Here is an 18807-nt window from a genome sequence, read left to right as displayed (position 1 = left end):
AGCCGACATGTGCCGAGATAATCACGGGAATATTCTCACGAGCGAGCGTGAGGTGGTCGAGAGGTGGCGGCAGCATTACGATGAGCACCTCAATGGCGACGTTGCAAGTACCGAAGGTGGCGTGGTAACAGATCTAGGAGTATGTGCACAGGACGAAAGACTTCCGGCCCCTGACCTTCAAGAGATTGAGGAGGAGGTTGGCCGGTTGAAAAACAACAAAGCCGCTGGAGCAGATCAACTACTAAGCGAGCTTCTAAAATACGGTGGAGAAGCACTGGTGAGAGCACTACACTGGGTCATTACCAAGATTTGGGAGGAGGAAGTATTACCGGAGGAATGGATGGAAGGTATCGTTTGTCCCATCTACAAAAAGGGCGACAAGTTGGATTGCGGGAACTACCGCGCGATCACACTACTGAGCGCTGCCTACAAGATGCTCTCTCAAATTTTATGCCGCCGTCTATCACCGATTGCAAGAGAGTTCGTGGGGCAATATCAGGCTGGATTCATGGGTGAACGCGCTACAACGGACCAGATGTTCGCCATCCGCCAGGTGTTGCAGAAATGCCGCGAATACAACGTGCCCACACATCACTTGTTCATCGATTTCAAATCGGCGTATGATACAATCGATCGAGAACAGCTATGGCAGATTATGCACGAATACGGATTCCCGGATAAACTGATACGGTTGATCAAGGCGACGATGGATCGAGTGATGTGCGTAGTTCGAGTATCAGGGACACTCTCGAGTCCCTTCGAATCTCGCAGAGGGTTACGGCAAGGTGATGGTCTTTCGTGCTTGCTGTTCAACATTGCTTTGGAGGGTGTAATACGAAGAGCGGGGATAAACACGAGTGGGACGATTTTCACGAAATCCGTTCAGCTGCTTGGTTTCGCCGATGATGTTGATATTATTGCTCGTAAATTTGAGACGATGGCGGAAACGTACATCCGACTAAAGAGTGAAGCCAGGCGAATCGGATTAGTCATTAATGTGTCGAAGACAAAGTACATGATGGCAAAGGGCTCCAGGGAGGAATTACCGCGCCCGCCACCCCGAATTCATATCGACGGTGATGAAGTCGAGGCGGTTGAAGAATTCGTGTACTTGGGCTCACTGGTGACCGACGACAACGACACCAGCAGAGAAATTCAGAGGCGCATTGTGGCAGGAAATCGTGCCTACTTTGGACTCCGCAGAACTCTACGATCGAATAAAGTTCGCCGTAACACGAAGTTAACCATCTACAAAACGTTGATTAGACCGGTCGTCCTCTATGGGCACGAAACATGGACCCTACGTGCAGAGGACCAACGCGCCTTTGGAGTTTTCGAACGGAAGGTGTTGCGTACCATCTACGGCGGAGTGCAGATGGAAGACGGGACTTGGAGAAGGCGAATGAACCACGAGCTGCATCAGCTGCTGGGAGAACCAACCATCGTCCATACCGCGAAAATCGGGAGGCTACGGTGGGCGGGTCACGTCATCAGGATGTCGGATAGCAACCCGACTAAAATGGTTCTCGAGAGTCATCCGACCGGTACAAGAAGACGTGGAGCGCAGCGAGCTAGGTGGGTCGACCAAGTAGAGGACGATCTGCGGACCCTACGCAGAGTGCGGAACTGGAGACAAACAGCCATGGACCGAGTGGAATGGAGGCGGCTACTATGTACAGCAGAGGCCACCCCGGCCTTAGCCTGACCGGTAAGGTAAGTACGTCGTCGATTTGCGATTCCCTCTGCTGTGTTCCATGTGTAACGATGAGGGAGACTGTGTGAGAAAAGGTGCTTGTGACTTCGATTCTTATTACTCTGCAAGAGGAGTTCAGTAACCATGCGGCCGTTCTTGTTGTTTAAGACCGATAGCACCAGCGGTTTCGTTACTTCATAAGTTACTATCACTACTGGGCGAAGACGAACACAGCAGAAATGGATTCAAAACATTGTGGCGAATGCTCTCTCGTCATCATACATACTAGTAGGTGGGTCAACGTTGTATGGGAAAATTTAAAATTGATCAGATTCAATCAGACCAAAGTTTTTAAGATGCCCTTTGAGGTCCCAAATATCTGTGAAAAATTTGGGCATGATTGGTTTAGCCTACATTTTGCGCATCGCGATTGAAGTTTGTATGGGATTTTACATGGGAAATCATACTTTTTCGTATTTTTTTTGAAAGTTGCTCAAAATTGTTCTATACCATATAACCGCTAATAATAATGTATAGCCCAGGATGTGTTGAAAAACTTTGTTGAGAACCGCAAAGCGATCCGATACATGTGGAAAAAGATATAGGTACTCTTCTTAAGTCAGGCCAAAAATTGAGATTTTATCATTGATGTTATTCCTTTACATGTTAAAATATAAGCACACTCAGGCGATCAGTAGGTTATAACTTTTGTTACAAGACTCGGATCGCTTTGCGGTCTTCGGCCAAGTTTTTCAGGACATCTAAGGCTATACTTTTACATAATCGGTTAAATACTTTCAGAATAATTTTATTCTTTTATAAGGAAAATGCAAAAAAGTGAGTTCTCCCATATAAAATCCCATACAAATTTCAATCGCGATGCGCAAAGTGTAGGCATGACTGATCGCGCTCAAATTTTGTACAATTGTTCAGGACCCGAAATGGAGTCAAAAAAGTCTTGATCTAAAAAAAAACGACCTCTATGACCCACGCTAATACATACATACATTTATTTGTTCAACATCACATTTAAGACAAGACATAATCAACACTAGTACGCCACAATACTCGGTTTGTGGCTGCCGCTCTCCATCCTCGGTCGCGACGCTCCATCTGGTCCGCCCATCGTGCTCTCTGCGCTCCACGCCTTCTTGTTCCAACCGGATCAGTAGCAAACACCAGCTTTGCAGGGTTGTTGTCCGGCATTCTTGCAACATGCCCTGCCCACCGTATCCTTCCGGCTGTACAGCTCTGCCACCGTTCCAAATGTTCTGACGATAATGTCCATGTCGTCCGCAAAGCACACAAATTGGCCGGATTTTATGCCCGGCTCGTCGCACCACACCTTCCAGAGCGATGTTGAAGAGTAGGCATGAGAGTCCATCACCTTGTCGCAGTCCCCGGCGAGATTCGAATGAACTGGATAGTTCACCCGAAACCCTTACGCAGTTTTGCACACCGTCCATCGTTGCTTTAATCAGTCTAGTAAGCTTCCCAGGAAAGCCGTTTTCGTCCGTGATTCTCCATAGCTCTGCGCGGTCGATACCGTCGTATGCCGCCTTGAAGTCGATGAACAGGTGATGCGTGGGACCTGGTATTCACGGCATTTCTGGAGGATTTGTCGTACGGTGAAGATCTGGTCCATTGTCGACCGGCCGTCGATGAAGCCGGCTTGATAACTTCCCACGAACTCATTCGTTTTAGGTGACAGACGACGGAAGATGATTTGGGATAGCACTTTGCGGGCAGCATTCAAAATAGTGATCGCCCTGAAGTTCTCACATTCCAAATGGTCGCCTTTCTTGTGAATGGGGCAGATTACCCCTTCCTTCCACTCCTCCGGTAGCTGTTCAGTTTCCCAGATCCTGACTATCAGCCGATGCAGACATGTGGTCAACTTTTCTGGACCCATCTTTATGAGTTCACTGCGATACCATCCTTACCAGCATATGCTATATATATATCTTTATTGTTGATATTTCTCGGTGAACGAATAAAACCATCTCGTTTTTTGCGTGACGTTTCGGCCTAATCACATTTCGGCCATCTTCAGACGCAATTTGATCGCCGCAGCTGATGCTACCTCCTATCCAGCTGGGAGATCACGTACCACTCTACCTGAGCGTTGTGATCTCCCAGCTGGATAGGAGGTAGCATCAGCTGCGGCGATCAAATTGCGTCTGAAGATGGCCGAAATGTGATTAGGCCGAAACGTCACGCACAAAACGAGATTGTTTTATTCGTTCACCGAGAAATATCAACAATAAAGATATAGGGTATCGGGATGCTTCGTTGGCATAGTCCCCTCGTTCGGCCTATCTTAACGTTAACCAAAAACTCAAACAAACATGCCGAACTGGATATCGGAAAAGTTTTGCGCCAAACAATTGTAACATTTCGTTTCAATTTTAGCACTTTGGAGTATTAAAACTGTATGAAAATGTCACTTTGTTTAGCTTTTGTAGACGCCATGATTCTTCGTCTTAGTGGGTAGTCTATACACATGATCATAAATGGCATGATTCTGGAATATTTCGAATTGCCTTTTCAATAACTGAACATTTGATGCGACGGTCAAAGATGCTAGTTTGAATGTGTATATTTGTTTTTAACGAATAATAACTATTTTACAAATTACATGTGAGCCGAATATTGAGGACATTTTTTTCACTATGTACCCAAATCTTGGCCCATCAGTAAAGTGACGTAAAAAACACCGATAAAGTGACGCCAACAACATTGCTTGCGTAAGAACCAGAAAGAACGAACAGAAAAATAGATTTTGTGTGCGGTGACTGTAAAAATATAACACAATAATCGGGTTGCATTGTTTGAGTTACTAAAAAAGAAAGAACTTTAGTTTAAGTGATTTATTTATAGTTTTTTGAAAATTTGGCTCCGAAAATGTAATTTGAAAGTATGATTGGTGAACAAACAGAGATAATGCCTCAGCAGAAATATTGAAAAAATTAGATAATAAGTGGTTCTAGTGCATGGAAAGCAATAGGCCAACGTTGTATCCACTAATAGGCCAATTTTTGTACCATAGACCAACGTTGCATACCATCACATCGAATCTTTTCAACTTAGTTAAGTAAATTCTTGAATATTTACGTTAGTTTACTTCAAATTGGTGAAACATGCATTGCCTAGAGTGCGTAATAGGGTCAACATATTATTTCTAGTGCTATTAATTCATGAGTTATGGTCAAAATTGTCAAGGCGGTTTGCAAATTAGGCCAAGGAATGATCCATATACCCTATACTAGTTAACGGTGATTAAATCCAACAAGCATCCTTACCAGCTGCTGTTGGTTTTGAGCTGGTGAATGGCATCCTCAACTTCCCTCAGCGTGGGAGTTGGTTCATTTCCGTTCTCCGCTGCACTGGCGTCGTCGTTTTCTCCGTTGCCGTGGTCTCCCGTGCCTACGTTCTCCACGCCATTCAGGTGCTGATTGAAGTGCTGCTTCCACCTTTCGATCACCTCACGTCCGTCCGTCGAGAGGCCTCCGTCTTTATCCCTGCATATTTTGGCTCGCGGCATGAAGCCGTTGCGGGATACGTTGAGCTTCTGATAGAACTTCCGTGTTTCTTGGGAACGGCACAGCAGTTCCATTTATTTGCACTATGCTTCTTCCTGGCGACGCTTTTTATCCCGAAAGAGGCGGGTCTGCTGTTTCCACTTCTGTTTGTAACGTTCCACGTTCTGTCAGGTCCCTTGCTGCAGCATTACCGCCCTCGCTGCGTTCTTCTCCTCCAAAACCGTTCTGCACTCTTCGTCGAACCATTCGTTCCGTCGATTCCGTTCCACGTACCCTGATGGTGCTCTCGGCTGCGTCGTTGATGGCTGCTTTCACTGTACTCCAGCAGTCCTCTAGAAGGGCCTCATCGAGCTTGCCCTCGTCTGGCAACGCGGACGAGAAAGTCGATGCTGTGGTGATCTCCAGGTGTAACGATAAGGGAGGCTGTGTTGGAAAAAGGTGCTACGTCTGGCCATATTTTTGGAGGCGGCGAATTCAATGAGTCGTAGGCCGTTTTCGTTCGTCGGTCTGAATTCCTCCTCCTGACCTACCTGAGCGTTTAAATCTCCTATGATGATCTTGATGTCGTGGTTTGGATAGCGATCGTACTCGCGTTCGAGCGGCGCGTAAAATGCGACCTTGTCATCATCAGTGCTCCCGGAGTGTCAGCTGCTCTCAGGGGGAAAGAGCAACTGGCGAAAGCGCCGGGGCTGGGATCGAAGCCATGATCATCTGCTTATGAATCAAACGTGTGACCACTTGCGCCACGGGCCCCGACTAAACAACGTTATCGAAAAGTAGAAAGGTGGGTCTAAGTTTTTTTTCTTTGTATTCGTGAATTTTAACTATGTAGAGTAGTGTGGGTCATCGGAACCGTTTTCTCAGATCAAAGCTTTTTTGGTTCCGTTTCGGGTCCTGAGTATCTGTGCAAAATTTGAGCACGATCGATTGCGTCTACACTTTGCGCATTGCAATTGAAATTTGTATGGGATTTTGTATGGGAAAACATACTTTTTTGCATTTTTGCCATAAGTTGAAAAAGTTTGTCTGAAACTTTTTAACCGATACTATAAAATGATAGCCTAGGATGTTCTGAAAACTTTGTTGAAGACCGCAAAGCGATCCGATGCTTGTGTAAATAGTTATAACCAACGAACCGCATGCATGTGTTTATGTTTTAACATGTAAAGGAATAACAATAGCAACAAAATCATGATGTTTTGCCAAGCAATGCCAACGCTATAAGTTTTTTCATAAGCATCACATCACTTCGCGGTCTTTGACAAAGTTTTTCAGGACACCCTAGGCTATGTTTTCACTTTATCGGTTACATGGTTTTAGAAAAAATCGAGCTTGTTATGAGAGAAATGCAAAAAAGTGTGTTTCCCCATGTAAAACCCCATACAAACTTCAAACGCGATGCGCAAAACGTAGACATGACCGATCGTGCCCAAATTTTGCACACTTATTTGGGTCCTGAAATGGGATCAGAAAAGCTTTAATCTGATGGGATACCATTGAATTTTTCATTTTTCCATAGGGTGGGGCGGGGCAAGATGGGTCACCTAAGGATGGATCACCGTAACTTTGTAAATACAAATCGTATTGGTTTGTATTCGTCCGCTACTCTTTAATACACTAGTTAGCTATGCTAAAAGTCGATAAAAACTTCATTGAATACAAAATATGATGTTAAACAAGCAGTTTTAAAAAGTGATCGATTTTACGCCGTGAAAAAAGTGCGGGGCAAGATGGGTCACCTTTTAAGTAATTCACATTTTCTCAACGAAAAACGTCAAAATATAAGATTTGTTCCGCATTCATATATGCTCCATATCAATACTGAGTAAACAAGAGCTACTAGTAAACATTTAATAAATTTATTTGGAATATAAAAAACTTTACGAATGAAGTGGTCCTAAGGCGACTTGAAAATCGATGTTTTCACTAAAAAATTATCATAATTTATGTTATAATTTTGAGCGTTCATTCCGCTTGATTGAAGTCATTTATGAGATAGTCTTGTAATAAAAAATAATTATCTTTTGAATGCTCCAAAAATACGTTCAAAATTGAAGGTGACCCACCCGAGCAGGGAATGAGAACAAACCTATAACAAAATGATAACTCATTTTGATATTGATAACAAAATGAAATCAAAACAAGTTTTCGTTCCGAATTGTTTTTATTTAATATCAAATTGAGATATCATTTTGTTATCATTTCAAAAACTCAATGATAACAAGATTTGATTTCAAAAATCCAAAATAGGTTTAATATGCTTTATTATTAACATTAGGGGGATTCACTTAACTGCGTAAACTGATTAACCGTTATGTGTCCGACAAACTTTTTGCTTTTTTCTACACCGTGCTTTTTAAATAAGCGCTGGGTACCCGGGTACCCTGTCGGCCACATAAGGGTTAAACTGATAAAACGTCGTGATCTTCAAGGCAATCTTTGATTATTTAATTCGCAAAATCATGAAACATTTCAAATAAGCAGAAAATCATGGCTTATACAGCAATTTAATCTGTTTAGTGAGTACCTCTATTAATTATATTCACAAAATATTTGAGTAAAAAGAAAATCGGGTTAAGTACTGTTAAGTGGAATTAGAATTTGCATCCTTTGACAGATACGGATTTCGACCTCAACTGTAAGGTCGTCTTCAGTGTCTTGTACTTGAGTCGACTTCATCATCAACAAAATATTTGTTAAATCTACCTGAGTATTGTACTTACATATTGACACAAAATTTATAATTAGCCGATTCTGGGTAATGGTCTCAATTGATGGTCTATTGACTTAAATTTTCTTGAACTTAAAATCTTTTTAGAGTGACTGGTTATTAACGGCAGGGTTGTTCTCTTCGTTATGAGCGGTTTTTTATCGGCCAAATTGCCTGAAACTTGGTCGTATAGCTCAGTTTGGTTAGGAAAGATTTGAGGCTAACGTTTAATTCAAAAGGTTTCAAAAAGCCTTCCATGACGAAGAGAACAAAACTGCCCAGAATACAAAAGTTTCCCTATAATAGTTATTTTAATCTAAACAATTGCCAAATATTTTGAAATTTGAACTACAGGGTGATTATTTCTGCATTTCTATATTTTAAAACTGCACCATTTGTGCTTTCGAAACTAAATAACGAGAGTTCCACAGTACTCAAAATTTCCTCACACTTTAGGTCGCTTGGCATAAAGTCAATTGGCATAATAGACGTTTGGCATAACAGTCGTTTGGCATTATACCCGAGTGGCATAATGTTCATTTGGCATAATTCTAAATTAAAGACAAATCAAGCCTAGCTTTACCAAACACCGTATCTAACTAAATCCACGAATAGAGAAAATCGAAGGGGAAGTTCGCTGTTCCCATAGCAACTCATACATTGCACATTTCGGAAACGTGAAAAATCCGGATATTTTTTGCAATTTCATTGCCTAATTGCAATGAAAAATATTCCATGATTTAGCAGTATTCATGGCTAAACATTGAGATAATTGCCCTGTCCAAATTATATATATCTGAGGGTGTCCAGAACATATATTCGGTGTCCAAAATGCAATTCTAACAGACGATTGGAAATTGTGAATTTCTCAGCTTAAAATACTTTTGTTAAGGTTTTTGTCACTAGGAACGCAAAGTATACTTGTATACAATCATATTATAAGCGTATTAGTAACTTTGCAAAATAATCAATTGCTGTCTAAGGAAGCTGGAGGACGATTTTTTCAACGTTGTCCTCAGCCTGTCCAAAATACATGAATCACCCTATTTTATCTTTATAAAGTTTTCTCGTGTGAAAAAGGATTCATTGTAGCTCCGTACCGAATTGTTGAATCCCGTGATGTTTGATACAACTTTGAAAATAACACAGATATTTATCATACATGAAAATGGTGAATGTCATTTCACTTATTGTTATGCCAAACGGCCATTTTGCCAAACAACTATTATGCCATTTGATCATTATGCCAAATCCGATAGAATTAATGTAGTAAAATGTTTTTCCAATCGGATGCCTTATTTTTTCAATGTCATCATTTTTCCCCGGGTAACGAGGGAAAGAGCTGAGAAGCCGAATGCGACTCAACTCGTTGCTCGATATAATTCAATTTGAGTCCCTATGCCTGTTGCTCTGGGATGTCGTGAACATCTCCCACATTTGTTTTACTGCAGTGCATATAATTAGAAGGAAAAGCTGAAATATAATTATACAAAAATATTACGTGCAGTTGTCCTTTAACTCCAAATTTACTTTTCTTTGTCACTTGAATGTCCATCATTAATCTTTTAGTTGAATCATGGTATAATTATGCTGCATATCTATGAGGATATCATATCCGATTTCCATACATTTTTTCTTCGTGTAGGCTCATGTTAGAAATGACTGATTGAATGTTAATGTTACAATCGATAATACTACGCCATTAATAGGGGTCATATTCTGATGATATCGTGTCAAACAAAACAAGTTTTTAATCACGAGATTCTTCTGAATTTAAAATAAAATCTCATTAAAATTCATGTAAATAATGCCTAATAACATATCAAAATGAATACTAAATTTGTTATTAGTTTTTAGTTATTACGCTATACATTTGATAACTCCCTGAGAACTGCGTATGATATCAAGTCGTAAAATGTGGATAACAAAATGAGATATCAATTTGTTATCAATGAGAACTTATTCTGTTTTCAATAAGATATTCCAGTACATTTTTGTGTTATCATTTTTGTTATGTTAACACTTAAGTCATACAAAATGATAACTCACTTTGTTATCAAAATTCGTGATATCTAAATAACTCAATTTGTTTTCAATTAGTTCTCATTCCCTGCTCGGGCATCTTGCCCCGCGGCAGTTTATATGGGGATTATATGGAATGTATCGCATAAGAAAAATGGCTAAAAATTATTTTATTTTTTTATTTCCAATGAGAGTGAATAATTTTTCAATCAATGCCCTAAACTTTTGTATATTCATTAGCGTGGTTCAAAAAATCGTTTTTGCTCCACACCGCTTATTCGATTCGTAACCTGATTCTATGCCTTCTCCCAAAATTTGAGCTCATTTGGTTGAAGATTGAGACTGCACAAGCCCTTTAAAGTTTGTATGAGAATTACTATGGGAAAACGATGATTTTCATTCAATCGACCAAAGCATTTCCCCAAGTGCCATAGAGGATTAGTTGACCCTTGGCACTCCTAGGCTACTCTATCAGCTACAACTTTGCCGAAGACCGCATTCAAATCGGACGCCTCATTAATTAATTATCGATTTGTATCCAACCGGACATACTTTAGCAATGATCTTCCAGCTTCCCAGCAGGCAACATTGCTGCATATGGCGCCAAAGATAGTACACTGAAATCATGGCTATACTATGTTTCACTGCAAAATGCAGTGATGCTCACCGTTTATTTTAATCATCATGAGTAAAGATTTCGATTCTGGATAAAAATTGGTAACTAATTAATGAGGCATGCGATTTTAATTTGGTCTTCGGCAAAGTTGTAGCTGATAGAGTAACCTAGAAGTACCAAGGGTCAACTAACGCCCTAGGGCACTTGGGAAAATACTACGGTCGATTGAATGAAAAACATCGTTTTCCCATAGTAATTCCCATACAAACTTTGAAGGTCTTGTGCAGTCTCAATTTTCAATCAAATGAGTTCAAATTTTGGGAGAAGGCATAGAATCTGGTTTCGAATCGAATAAGCGGTGTGGACCAAAAACGATTTTTTGAACCACGCTAATATTCATGCTGGTGATCTAAGAAAATTATTAACATAATCAAAACATGAGTAATGCGCCCGAAAATGGCACTGACCCATCTTGCCCCGCGACCCATCTTGCCCCGCCCCACCCTATAAACGATGACCCACTCTAAAGAGCTAATTTTTACACGGTGGGATTAAGGATATGTGCATTTAATGTAGGAATTAAAGTCCGATTTCGAAATACTATTGAAGTTATTTTAATTGCGTTAATTTTCCAGCTATAAATTAATCTTATAGTTCTAATATCACATTGAGAAAAGAATAAATTACTAATACGTAACCTACTTTAGCTCCCAAGGGCACTCTCCCCGTAAGTCACATCCAAGGGACGAGCTTGGTGGTCTAGTGGCTACCGCTTCTGATTGATATGCAGAAGGTCCTGGGTTCAATCCCTGGCTCGTCCCTTTCCTCCTACTTTGTATCTTTCTATCTACTTTCTCTCTCACTCTCTCTCTCCTACGTATACATCTCATGTATATTCGTATGTTCGTAGCGATCGCTAGAACCAGAAACGGATTGAAAAAAAGCCGTTTCCCTTTCTTCCAACTTTCATCACAGCACAGTGTCAATCTATCATATAACGCCTGCAAGTTATGCAACCAAGCGGACTGTGCCGCTTCACAGTAATCTTCACACAATCTAACGCTTTACTCTCCTGGCACCCTTGCACCAATGCATGATCCATGTGCCAAAAATAAACATTTCCCACCAACACACCAACATCCGCATGACCTTGTGCAGGCGCAGAGGATTCAACGGCCTGATGTGGGCAAGCGATTGCAATCATTACTTCCCTCCCCTTCCCCATTGACCTGCATCCTGACGCAGCAGGCGCCATTGTCGCCTATAAATACAAGACCACCAACGCTCACACACTGAAGATGCCTGTTAGTCCCAAGCAGCTATCTCATTGGTTCCTTGTGTGAGTGTAGTTGATCTGGCGATACTGGAGTTGCAACTGCGGGCGGTCAATCAAGCTCAAGCTCAAGCTCAAGGGCACTCTCCCCGTAAGTCATCGGTACCATCGAGTTCATGCTGTTCATTAACGAATCGTACCCATGCTGCTGCTGATGCCCACTCCCTGATGACGTTCCGCCGACCGTGGAAACGCACGTGGCCGACATAATTGCATTACCATCCGTCGTCGCCGTTGTCGTCGTCGTCATCGGCATCACCTGCTGAACAGTGCTTCCCTGCTGTACCGAGGATTGCATCCCCGCCGCCGATTGCTGCTGCTGATCGCCACCGTAGCCGTAGAAGTTGTCCACCTTGGAGAGATTGTTGGCAAACCCGGCCGGTCGTATCAGTGGGAACTGCTGATCGCCTGCTGGCGAAGGAATCAGCGAGAAAGCATCCATCGGAGGTTCCGAAGAGTCCTTTTCCACAATGACCACGTCGGAGTTGACACTTTCGCACTGGCGCTCAGGTTCTTCCACTTCGACGACTTGCTGGGAAGGCTCGGTTGATGCAGCAGCTGCAGTTGGCGGCGTTGTGCCTTCCGGCACTACCACCGCCGTCGTTGTTTTCTCAGTTTCTACCGGTTTGTGCTTCAGCCAGTGAAGTTGATATTTGGTCTCGCTAATGGAAACAAACGCGCATTCGGAGCATTTGTAGAGCAGCTTAGGAGCGACATCGGCATGCATGCGCTCCAGATGCCTCCGATAGGTTGTGCTTTGAATGCTCGTGTAGTCACAATAGGCGCAGCGATACATGTGTCCTTCAGAGTCATGCCGCATTTTGTGCCGCCGCATAGAATTGTGATCGTTGCAGGAAAAGTCACAGCTGGAGCATTTGAACCGCTTCTCGTCCGAGTGCTTGGCCATGTGCGTCTGCAAAGTGTATCGCGTTTTGAACAGCATTCCGCAGACCGTGCACTTGATTCGACCGTCGACTTCCGATGTTCCGTGTCGGTTTTCCATGTGTGCTTTCAGGTATTTGTGGTTCGCAAATTTGAAATCGCACTTGACACATCTGACCGGGTAATCCGAGTGGAGCCAGGGACTTGGAGATCTTTGTTCTTTCACTTGTTGAACGTCAGCAGGTTCTCGGTGTGTTCGCCGATGGTTCCTTAGCTGTTTGTTGTTCTTGAACGCTTTATTACAGACGGCACAAATGAAGTTCTTCTCATCGGAATGGATCTTCATGTGAGTGTTGTTCAACCGACACAAGACCGGTGTCTTGAAGTTACACAACTGGCAAGAATACAATTCCATGTCTATCGAATGGTCTCTCCACAGATGTGTATGCAGCGTATTCCAGGTGCGGAAGTCCTGTGCGCCACACTCCGGACAACGGGTCCCAGTCGTATTGGGGATGTCACACGACAAATCGTGGCAGGTTTTATGGTATTCTAAAGTTTCTCGCTGCCGAAAGCGAACTCCGCAGCTCATGATGTCGCACTTGTAGCCTTCCTCCATGGGAGTCAGATTGGTGTAAAGTTTCTTTAATTTTGTTATGCCGGTTTGTTTGGCCCCTTTGGGACGACCTCTACTCCTCGTACGTTCCTGTTCCTTGACTAGGGGTTTGTTAGGTTGTGCCTTCGGACATGACGTTTGCTGAAGCAGAGGGTCAGCTGACTGACCCGCAGGAATGCCATTATTGATTTGTTCTATCTGGTTCAATGGTGAGATCGATGTTTCGTTTACTGGGTGCACTTGGAGCTGTGGCGATGTCTGCATATTTGCCACACTAGGTTCCATCAAGTTGTCAGCGACGTAGATACGACCTGGATGGGCTTGTAAGGGTTGTTGAGGTTGCGATGGTGTGTGAGGTGGCGTTGACTGTATCGATGGTGGTTCCGAAGATTCCGGCTCTGATGGTGCTGGAGGATCGAGATTAATGATGTCTTCTGCACAGACGAACATGTTGTAATCATCTGTATGATGGAATTGGTGAGTTTCCGAAGGCTCAGGAGCAGACGGTTGGATTTGTTGATGATCCATTAGTTCATTGGAATGATCGGGAATCCTGTAAACGTATGGGATAGATGTATTACGTATTATTTCCAAAGGCACGTTATCTCCTCCATTTGGGACGGGTTGTATCACTTGGCATGAGGTCACTTGCCATGAAGGACAGAAAGTTGCCATAACACTTGTCATAACAAGAAGAGTGCATTTCAATTATGCCAAACGACCTTATGCCAAATATGCGGCTCCACTAGAGATATTTGTGTTATTGCCTTAAGAAGATTATCTACTTAGGGAAGCAGGAAATATTGGGATAGGGATTAGTAATGGTTGGGAAATTGAAAAACTTAGGTTATCCCGGAAGAGGACACCAACCAATGAGCGATCTTCGAAAACAGACAACAATTGTTCCCCAAATCTAACGGTCGCCTACCTCATGTGCCCCTGTTGTTCCTCGTAAGCAATGTTCTCCGAAGACCGATCCGGTTCAATGATGATAAAATCGTTGTTAAATTCCTGCTGGTAAGATTCCTGCTCTGTAACACTTCCACAGGCAGAATCACAACCTGCCATGTCCTGATACTGAGCGCCGTCGTTGTCCTGGAAGTTGTCATCGAGATCGGAGGGAACCTCTTCCAAAATGTTGCCAAAATTTTCCTCCTGCATCGAGGGTTGCTGTCCGTCATCCGCACTCATTTCCTCTGTGCTGTTTAAACTTTGAACACTACTCGTTGTAGGTGGCAGCAAATTTTGCAACTGCACCTGATCGATGGTCATCAAATTGAGCTCGTCAACGGATTTCAGATGGATAGTCGGCTGCTTGAGCACACTGATGTTTTTGATGAATATCTTGCTCTTCCGCGGTGGCTGCTGAGCAGCATCGAAATTGTTGGCCACGGTCATCGAGGGTGGAGTGTAAATCATCGGAGGAGTCGAAGAATTGCTACTGCAGATCGGAGTCGGTAGAATTACCATGTTTGGTCCCGAGAACCCCATTGAAGACGGCGTTCCGATGCTGGACACGGATGTGGCCGGACTGACGACTGGCGGCGGTGGAGTTGTGTACAAACTTTCGCTACTGCTAGTACGGCTCATTTCACAGGTAGACATGATTGTAGGAGGTGTTATGGGAATCATTGGGTTCCGTAGAATGTCCACGTTGCGGATGAAAATTTTGTTCCGCTGGGAAGTTCCTCCGTTCACTCCCGGCTGCTCTCCAATGCTTATAGGAGGTGATTGACTATTAGGACTCGGTGCAGGGACTACAAAGCTGTACTTGCTCTCATGCAATCCTGAAGAATTTTGAAATACATTCTCCACATTCTGGGCAAAGTTTAGGTTCTGCAACAAGGAAACATTCCGGATATAGATCTTCCCATTCTGTGGTGCCTGCTGTTGGATTGATTGTTGCTGCTGATTGTGATGCTGGTGTTGGGCTTGCTGGACATTTTCCTGCTCGATCACATCCGGTTTCTTGAGCAACTGTACATTTTTAATGTAGATTCGACTTCGATTTTCTGGAGCAACCTAGAAAGTAATCATGTGTAAGTTTAAAACTTTCAAAAAAAGCAAAAAGGCAGAGCGTTCAACCAGTTTCGAAAACAGTTACTGAGTTGCCTGCTAATTGAATCCATGTGACAACAAATTATATTGTGATGGAATTAGGTAAATGACAATATTTCAGAAGAGACACCCTTAGCATGGTTCATCGCGTTGGCTACATAGGCCTTTCAAGGTTTTCCATATCCTGTTATTCCACTCGCAAAAAAAACTTACCGTCTGCAAGGGGGGCTCCGATACTGGAACTACAATCGGTACGTTGACCGAATTCTCACAACCTGTCGTCTCTTGTTGAGCCCGCGGCCATCTTCGGTCCACCAGCGTTCTGAGCTCCGATTGCACCATCATATGGTCCACCTCCAGATGGACTTCCAGCGAATTCCGTTGCCAAAATTTGTTCTCGCACGCAGGGCAATTGAAATACTGCCCATCGGCAGCACGTTCCCGACTGGGATGCTGGGCGTGCACGTGATCTCTCAATGTTTGCTCCACCAGGGTAACCAACGGACAAAACTCGCAGCAGTGCACCCTCAGCTCGGCTTCCTCCACATGTTGTTGTTGTTGCTCCTGGCGGTCCTCCTCCAGATAACTCTCGGAAATGCTGGGTAACTGCACCATGGCCGTTCCTTTTTCCAGCGCTCGCAGATCTCCCAGCTCCCGTTTGATTGGTTCCGATTTGTCCTCGCACTTGATTCCCTCGGCCGCATTATTGCTACGCGACTGGCTTTGCTGTTGATACTGCTGGTTGATTTGCATGGGAACCTTAACGAATATGCTCGGTAGAAGGACATCGTTGGGCCCGGTTGAACTTCCCGTGACGACATTACAGCTACCATTGCTAGTAGAGCAGCTACCAAGTGATGAGGGTTGCGTGACAACATTGGCCACGGTGCACGACGGACCAACGATCGTACTGAAGAAAGGCGAGGAATTGAAATTCAAGTGGGAAGTCGGCTCGGAACCTTGCAGCGGTGAATTGATGGGATTTGCTGCTAGCTGAAGCAAAAAGAACGATTTATCTCGTTCAACTTGTGACAAAATCAAAACAAAATTACTTACCATCGAATCAAACCCCAGACTTTCTGAGCATTGGTTATGGAAAATGTCCATTTTGAGGGTTATTGTCAATAATTCAATCAATTCACTTGGCTTCCATGACAAACTATTTTAAAACCACTGTTTTTAAGTGATTTTATTTGATTTTTTCTATAAAAAATACCTTTTTTCGCAAGAAAATTGCACTTTGTTTACTTTTTTGCCCAGAATGATTGCATTGCAGATGCAACGCTTTGACAGCTGTTCATTTTCGATGTGTGCGTACGATGTTTTGCCTGGTTGGTACATCTCGCGTTGCATTTGAAAATGGTCTATCCCCAGAAAGTCATCATCGGGATAAGGGAACGTTCAAAAGTTATCCACTTATCCGCGAGCGGTAATGGCGGCGGCGGGCATAACCAACCGGTTCGGATTTTGACGTTTCATGGGAGAAAGTCAAAACAGTTTCATTCTCCTCCTCACCCCCTTCGCCTACCGATCGGTGGCGCCAACCGATTGCGATCCCCATGAAACGTCAAAATGCGAATCGGTTAATGTGCCCGCCGCCGCCATTACCGCTCGCGGATAAGTGGATACAGTGACGATTCGTTCGTTGAGAGCTCGTTAGATGGGCTGTCTCGATGGTTGAATGTTCACTGGTTGGGGCAAAACCCAACTAAAAAGCACTGTCAATGTCAAAATAGATGTCAAAACGAGTTTGACGTCTGACCGCCGTCGCATCACAGCTCCTGTATACAGAACGTTTACGCAAGTATGTGAGTGTTCCGTGACGTATTTCTCGTCACTTGCGTGTGTCTAGAGCATTTTGATCAGTTGTCAGTTGCCCCAACGAACGAACACGATTCGCTAATCGGGGCGCAGTCGTGACCCAACCAGCGAATCCGGACTGTACGACCAATATTTTGGGGGGAGGGGGGGTCTAAGAAAATGTGACAGTACGTGTATTAGGGGGAGGGGTGGTCTAGAAATCCCGACAAACAATGGACGTAATAAATGAATCTTCCCTAATCCAGGAAAAAAGCAGTGTTTGTTGATAAGGATTAGAGGTTCGTTCAAATACTACGTAACGCTAAGGGTGGAGGGAGATGGTCTAGCGCTGTGTTGCGCTTCATACACAATTCCAAAATTTCCCTTACAAAACTTGTTATGTTAAAATTGTCAAATTTTGCGTTACGTAATATTACCCGTTGCAAAAAAATAGAGAGCAAAAAAGGTGCAAATCGCTAATAGTCTATTTTATTATCGTCGCACCACCAAATCGAAGTCGTCGCATGAAGCACATGCGAAGATGCAGCTGCGAAGTAAATTTGAATCTAGTTTTTCTGTTGCGCATCATTGAGCTAATTAAGAGCAACAATATGCACTAATCCAAATTGAGTTGCGACATTTCTAAGTAGGTAAAAAATCAATTTTCGCACGTTCGGTCACTTCGGATTTCGACCAAAAGCATAATACGAAACGACAACAGTGTTGATATTGATATTAACACTCACGGGCTTGGGCGCGACCTTTTGTCAAATTTTCATTCATGAAATTAGCGATCAGCTGATCCGAAATGTTTCGTAAAATGGCTCATAGACCTCCGCTGGTATGTTTAATCATTATTGTGTCTTCTACAATAAGTGCGCGAATAGGAGACATTCAGTGAAGTACTAGACTAGAAAAACACCGAAATGATTTTTCTTACAGGCAGAGATGTATGGGCGCTTGCGCGTACAAATTTTCGCGCAACGCATAATATTTGAATGAACTCAGACGCTCGTTTAAATTTACATGAATATGAGTTTAAAGCAGTTAGATACAGAAGACGTTCGCTCGGTGCAAGCGCTTTAACTGCAATGCTTTTTAACTGCAAGTCCGCTAAGTCCAACAGTTTTGCAGTTATCGCACCGCTATCCGTCAAAATGAAATGTCAACAATGACGCGATGTTTTTTGCATGCACTTTCGTTGCACTGCTATGTTTTTTGAATGCACATTGGTTGCATTCTGCAGCATTTGACAGTTATTTGACGTCTGTCAGTTGTTGCAGTTATCGAATAGGCCTTTTCAGTTGACAGGTCCGTGTATGTCACTGTTTACAAACGCTGAACTGTCGTTTTCATAGAAAAACTGTCAAAATTCAGAAAAATCAGCTGATTTAAGAAGTCAAATGAAAAGGCCCATTTCATTCGGTAAGTGAAACGTAAACACTTATCGAACGTCTACTGTATTGGCTGCGATAAAATTTCATTGATGCCAGCGGCCTGGAGAAATTGATCATTGTATATACGCCCATATCTAG

At 43.2% G+C, this 18807-nt stretch overlaps 1 protein-coding gene across 1 annotated transcript; it reads right to left on the bottom strand.

The window, feature by feature from the left end:
* Positions 1–11178: 11178 nt before the first annotated feature.
* LOC109418057 (uncharacterized) lies at positions 11179–16779 on the bottom strand. The gene is made up of 4 exons (XM_062854062.1): positions 16529–16779; positions 15686–16465; positions 14343–15436; positions 11179–13967 (listed from the first exon to the last, which is right to left on the bottom strand). The coding sequence occupies exons 1-4, from the start codon at positions 16577–16579 to the stop codon at positions 11969–11971; spliced, it is 3924 nt and encodes a 1307-aa protein (XP_062710046.1). The 5' UTR covers positions 16580–16779; the 3' UTR covers positions 11179–11968.
* Between the last annotated feature and the right edge of the window lie 2028 nt (positions 16780–18807).

The sequence above is a fragment of the Aedes albopictus genome, chromosome 2, assembly GCF_035046485.1.
Source record: "Aedes albopictus strain Foshan chromosome 2, AalbF5, whole genome shotgun sequence".
Taxonomy (NCBI): domain Eukaryota; kingdom Metazoa; phylum Arthropoda; class Insecta; order Diptera; family Culicidae; genus Aedes; species Aedes albopictus.
Note: the sequence above shows the minus strand (reverse complement) of the source record. Positions and strands in the feature narration are given on the sequence as shown.

What these genes read in the sequence shown, in the direction of transcription:
- LOC109418057 (XM_062854062.1), bottom strand. Translation starts at nt 16,579, where the DNA reads ATGGACATTTTCCATAACCAATGCTCAGAAAGTCTGGGGTTTGATTCG. An exon ending in CGGAGCCCCCCTTGCAGACG is followed by an intron (nt 15,437 to 15,685) that starts GTAAGTTTTTTT and finishes ATTACTTTCTAG; the next exon opens with GTTGCTCCAGAAAATCGAAG. An exon ending in GAACAACAGGGGCACATGAG is followed by an intron (nt 13,968 to 14,342) that starts GTAGGCGACCGT and finishes ATACGTTTACAG; the next exon opens with GATTCCCGATCATTCCAATG.